Source organism: Lichenostomus cassidix, unplaced genomic scaffold (assembly GCF_008360975.1).
Source record: "Lichenostomus cassidix isolate B80296 unplaced genomic scaffold, HeHo_3.0 HiC_scaffold_884, whole genome shotgun sequence".
Taxonomy (NCBI): Eukaryota; Metazoa; Chordata; class Aves; order Passeriformes; family Meliphagidae; genus Lichenostomus; species Lichenostomus cassidix.
Genome location: NW_028148038.1, coordinates 91,113 through 97,112, shown reverse-complemented (window position 1 = coordinate 97,112; position 6,000 = coordinate 91,113). Strand labels below are relative to the sequence as shown.

General features: G+C 58.8%; 1 protein-coding gene across 1 annotated transcript in view; it reads right to left on the bottom strand.

Annotated features, from left to right (window-relative positions):
* Positions 1-160: 160 nt before the first annotated feature.
* Positions 161-6,000, bottom strand: part of LOC146420258 (E3 ubiquitin-protein ligase HUWE1-like) — a 29,038-nt gene continuing 23,198 nt past the window's right edge. The window contains exons 19-22 of the mRNA XM_085048478.1: positions 2,549-2,727; positions 1,137-1,226; positions 382-461; positions 161-166 (exon numbers count right to left, since the gene is read on the bottom strand). Of these exons, the coding sequence (XP_084904604.1) occupies positions 161-166; positions 382-461; positions 1,137-1,226; positions 2,549-2,727 (355 nt within the window). The remainder of the gene's footprint in view (positions 167-381; positions 462-1,136; positions 1,227-2,548; positions 2,728-6,000) is intronic.

The window sequence follows — 6,000 nt, the reverse complement described above, 5'->3', positions numbered from 1 at the left end:
ATTTGGGGTGTTTGGGGGAGAAATTGGGGTGTTTGAGGGAGAAATTTGGGGGTTTGAGGGAGAAATTCGGGGGTCTGGGGGGAATTCTAGGGATTTCGGGGGGAAATTGGAGTGTTTGGGGAGGAAATCTGGAGGTTTGGGACACCCAGGATGGGCACCTTCACCACTGGGAGGGAGACTGGTTTGGGAGGGAAATTGGGGGAAATTGGGGGTTTTGGGGAGAAATTAGGGTTTGGGGTGGAAATTGGGGGAGCTTGGGGAAACTGGGGATTGGGGACCCCAGGATGGGCACCTTCACCACTGAGAGGAGATTTGGGGTGTTTGGGGGGAAATTTGGGGGTTTGGGGGGAAACTGGGGATTGGGACTGCCAGGATGGGCACCTTCACCACTGGGAGGGAATTTGGGGTGCTTGGGGGGGAAATTTGGGGTTTGGGGACACCCAGGATGGGCACCTTCACCACTGAGAGGGGGAGATTGGGGATTTGGGGGGGAAATTTGGGGGCGAAATTGGGGGTTTGGGATCCCCAGGATTGGGATTTGGGATGCCCAGGATGAGAACCTTCACCATTGTTATGGGAAAATTGGAAAATTTGGAGAGATAACTGGGGGGTTTTGGGGTGTGTGGGAACCCCCCATCCCATTCACAGCATGCCGGAGAGCTGCTGTGGGTCTGGGGGCTGCCGGGGGTCTCAGTAGCTGTGGGTCTGGGGGCTGGGGTCTCAGTAACTGTGGGTCTGGGGTCTGGGGTCTCAGCTGCAGTGGGTTTGGGGGCTGCTGGGGGTCTCAGCTGGGATCTGGGGAGTCTGAGCTGCTGTGGGTCTGGGGCTGCTGGGGGTCTCAGTAGCTGTGGGTCTGGGGGCTGCTGGGGGTCTCAGTAGCTGTGGGTCTGGGGGCTGCTGGGGGTCTCAGTAGCTGTGGGTCTGGGGGCTGCTGGGGGTCTCAGTAGCTGTGGGTCTGGGGGCTGCTGGGGGTCTGGGGGCTGGGGGACTGCTGGGGGGTCTCAGCTGCAGCGGTTCTGGGGGCTGCTGGGGGTCTCAGTAACTGTGGGTCTGGGGTCTGGGGGGTCTGAGCTGCAGTGGGTCTGGGGGCTGCCAGGGGTCTCAGCAGCTGTGGGTCAGGGGTCTGGGGGTCTCACCTGACACACAGTCGTGCATGCTCTCAGCGTCCAGCACTTTGCACTCCTCTGTCCAGCGGGTCAGCGCCGTGGGGATGCTGGACAGAGTGCCTGGGGGGACAGGGGGGCTTTAGGGCCTGCGGGGCCACGCCCACCCGCACAGGCCGCGCCCACCCGCACAGGCCACGCCCACTCAGATAGACCACGCCCACAGATAGAAACCTCATCCCCTTCACTGTGGGAACCACGCCCACCTAGCCAGACCACGCCCCCATCTGCACGTGGCCATGCCCACAAAAAGAAACCACGCCCCTTGGTTTGGGGGGCCATGCACTGCAGAAAAACCACGCCCATCTGGCCAGGCCACGCCCCTTTTACAAGTGACCACGCCCACACAACCAGACCACGCCCATAGATGGAGACACGCCCCATCTGCACGTGGCCACGCCCACAAAACGGGACCACGCCCCTTGGTTTGGCGAGCCATGTAAAACCACGCCCACAGAGGGAAACCACACCCCCTTTGCCGCGGGAGCCACGCCCACCCAGCCAGGCCACACCCCTTTTCACCTGGCCACGCCCACCGCACCCAGGCCACGCCCACCGCCGGATCAGCCCCACCCATGTCAGGACCTCCGAGTTTTCGGGGTCTCCCCCCCTGGTTTTGGGGGTTTTCCTCCACGTTTTTGGGGTTTCTGCCCTGTATTTTGGGGTTTCTCCCCCACATTTCAGGGTTCAACCCCCACATTTTAAAGTTCTCCCTCTATATTTTGGGGTTTTTTCCTCCACATTTTGGGGTTCTATCCCACATTTTAGGGCTTCTCCCCCATGTTTTGGGGTTCTCCCCCCCATTTTCAAGGTTTCTCATCCATATTTCAAGGTTTTCACCCCTGATTTCAGGTTTCTCCCCCTCATTTTGGGGTTCCATCCCACATTTCAGGGTTTCTCCCCCACGTTTTGGGGTTTCTTCCCCCATTTTCAGGTCTCTCCTTCACATTTTGTGGTTTTCCCCCCACATTTTCGGGTTGCTCCCCCACATTTTGAAGCTCTCCCCCATATTCTGGGGTTCCAACCCACATTTTCAGGGCTCTCCCTGACATTTAGGGTTTCTCCCCCCTATTTTCAAGGTTTTCCCCCCACATTTCAAGGTTCTCTCCTGCATTTTTAGGTTCTCCTTCCCATTTTGGGATTCTCTCCCCCATTTCAAGGTGTCTCTCCCCCACATTTTGGGGGGTTTCTCCCCAACATTTCCAACATTTCCCCCAAATTTTCACGATCCTCCCCCACATTTCAAGGCTCTCCCCTCGCATTCTGGGGATTCTCCCCCAAAAACTATGGTCTCGCCCCACATTTTTGGGGTTTCTCCCCCCACTTTTAACATTTCTCCCCCCGTTTTTGGGATTCTCTCCCCACATCCCCCCGGCCCCACTCGCCTGCCTGGCTGCCCGTGCTGCCCTGCTCGTGGAAGAAATCGTCCAGCAGCTCGTCGTCGGAGCGAGCGATGATGTGAACGTCCTCGTTGCCAACCAGCAGCCGAGCTCGCCCGCGGCTCTGCAGGGGCAGGCTGCTGCTCAGCTGCAGGATGTCCGCGGCGGCCGAGGGGCCCAGGAGCCTGGGGAGAGGGAAGGAAAGGGTTAACGGGGTTTTGGGGTCTCTGGGATCCCAAACTGGGGTCACAGCTCAGCCCCACAGCACAAGGCTGCTGCTCAGCTGCAGGATGTCTGTGGCGGCCAAGGGACCTAGGAGCCTGAGGAGGGGGAAGGAAAGGGTTAATGGGGGTTTTGGGGTGCTCAGAGAGTGTTGGGGGGCTCAGGGACCCCCAGGAGGTGCTGTGGGACTCCAAGGAGCGTCTCTGGGATCCCAAACTGGGGTCACAGCTCAGCCCCACAGCACAAGGCTGCTGCACAGCTGCAGGACGGCGGCAGCAGCCAAAGGGCCCAGGAGCTTGAAATGGGGGCAGGAAAGGGTTAACGGGGGTTTTGGGGAGATTCTGGTGTCTCTGGGACCTTGGGTTGGGGCTGTGGGACCCCCAAGTTGGGAATCCCAAGGCTTCCAGGCTGCTCAGCTGCAGGATGTCAGCGGCGGCCGAGGGGCCCAGGAGCCTGGGGAGGGGGAAGGAAAGGGTTAATGGGGGTTCTGGGGGTCTCAGGGGGTCTTTGGCTATCACCAGGGGTCTCTGGCCATTCCCAGGGGGTCTCTGGCCACTCCCAGGGGGTCTCTGGCCACTCCCAGCGGTCACTCACCTCTGCAGGATCAGGGTGGGTTTGGCTGTTGCACCCCAGGTAGTGACCAGGGATAGAATTTGGAGTCTCAGGGGGTTTTTGAGTTTTTCCTACAGGGTTTGGATGACCCCCAGGCCATCTCTGACCATCCCCAGGCTACCTCTGACCATCCCCAGGCCATCTCTGACCATCCCCAGGCTATCTATCTCTGACCATCCCCAGGCTATCTATCTCTGACCATGCCCAGCGGTCACTCACCTCTGCAGGATCAGGGAAGTTTGGCTGCTCTGCCCCAAGTAGTGGACAAGGACAGATTTTGGTGTTCCCAGGCTACCTCTGACCATCCCCAGGCTATCTATCTCTGACCATCCCCAGCGGTCACTCACCTCTGCACAATTAGGGGGATTTGGCTGCCTCAGTAGCGGACAGGGTAATGGACAGGGACGGATTTGGTGGTCCCACGGGGTTTTTGGTTATTCTCACAGAATCTCTGCCCATCCCCAGGCTATCCCTGCCCATGCCCAGCGGTCACTCACCTCTGCAGGATCAGGGAGGTTTGGCTGCCCTGCCAAACCCTGCAAGTAGTGCACAGGGACAGATTTTGGTGTTCCCAGGGAGTTTGTGGTTCTTCCCAAGGAACCTCTGACCATCCCCAGGCTATCCCTGACCACCTCTGACCATCCCCAGCCTATCTCTGACCATCCCCAGCGGTCACTCACCTCTGCAGGATCAGGGAAGTTTGGCTGCTCTGCCCCATGTAGTGGACAGGGACAGATTTTGGGGATCTCAGGGGTGTTTGGATGACCCCCAGGATACCTCTGACCATGCCCAGCGGTCACTCACCTCTGCAGGATCAGGGGGGTTTGGCTGCTCTGCCCCAAGTAGTGGACAAGGACAGATTTTGGTGTTTCCAGGCTACCTCTGACCATCCCCAGGCTATCTATCTCTGACCATCCCCAGGGTCACTCACCTCTGCAGGATCAGGGGGGTTTGGCTGCTGCACCCCCGGGTAGTGGACAAGGACAGATTTTGGGGATCTCAGGGGTGTTTGGATGACCCCCAGGATACCTCTGACCATCCCCAGGCTATCTCTGACCATGCCCAGCGGTCACTCACCTCTGCAGGATCAGCGGCGGGTTCAGCTGCCACAATAGTGGACAAGGACAGATTTTCGTGTTCCCAGGGTGTTTTTGGTTATTCCCAAGGAATCTCTGACCATCCCCAGGCTATCTCTGACCATCCCCAGGCTATCCCTGCCCAGCGGTCACTCACCTCTGCACAATCAGGGGGATTTGGCTGCCGCAGTAGTGGACAGGGTAGTGGACAGGGACAGATTTTGGTGTTCCCAGGGGGTTTTTGGTTATTCCCAAGGAACCTCTGACCATCCCCAGACTATCCATCTCTGACCATCCCCAGGCTATCCCTGCCCATCCCCAGTGGTCACTCACCTCTGCATGATCACGGGGGTTTGGCTGCTCTGCCCCAAGCAGTGGACAAGGACAGATTTGGTGTTCCCAGGGGGTTTTTGGTTATTCCCCAGGCTATCCCTGCCCATTCCCAGCGGTCACTCACCTCTGCAGGATCAGGGGGGTTTGGCTGCTCTGCCCCAGGTAGTGGACAAGGACAGATTCTGGTGTTCCCAGGGGGTTTTTGGTTATTCCCCAAGGAACCTCTGCCCATCCCCAGGCTATCTATCTCTGACCATCCCCAGGGGTCACTCACCTCTGCAGGATCAGGGGGGTTTGGCTGCTGCACCCCCGGGTAGTGGACAAGGACAGATTTTGGGGATCTCAGGGGTGTTTGGATGACCCCCAGATTATCTCTGCCCATCCCCAGGCTATCCCTGCCCATGTCCAGCGGTCACTCACCTCTGCAGGATCAGCGGCGGGTTCAGCTGCCACAATAGTGGACAAGGACAGATTTCCGTGTTCCCAGGGGGTTTTTGGTTATTCCCAAGGAATCTCTGACCATCCCCAGGCTATCCCTGCCCAGCGGTCACTCACCTCTGCATGATCAGGGGGATTTGGCTGCCGCAGTAGTGGACAGGGTAGTGGACAGGGACAGATTTTCGTGTTCCCAGGGGGTTTTTGGTTATTCCCAAGGAATCTCTGACCATCCCCAGGCTATCCATCTCTGACCATCCCCAGGCTATCCCTGCCCAGCGGTCACTCACCTCTGCATGATCAGGGGGGTTTGGCTGCTCTGCCCCAAGCAGTGGACAAGGACAGATTTGGTGTTCCCAGGGGGTTTTTGGTTATTCCCCAGGCTATCCCTGCCCATCCCCAGCGGTCACTCACCTCTGCACGATCAGGGGGGTTTGGCTGCTCTGCCCCAAGTAGTGGACAGGGACAGATTTTGGTGTTCCCAGGGGGTTTTTGGTTCTTCCCAAGGAACCTCTGCCCATGCCCAGCGGTCACTCACCTCTGCAGGATCAGCGGTGGGTTTGGCTGCTCTGCCCCAAGTAGTGGACAGGGACAGATTTTGGTGTCCCCAGGCTATCCCTGACCATCCCCAGCGGTCACTCACCTCTGCAGGATGAGCGGCGGGTTGGGCTGCCTTGCCCCGGGGTAGTGGACAAGGACAGATTTTGGGGATCTCAGGGGTGTTTGGATGACCCCCAGGATACCTCTGACCATCCCCAGGCTATCCCTGCCCATCCCCAG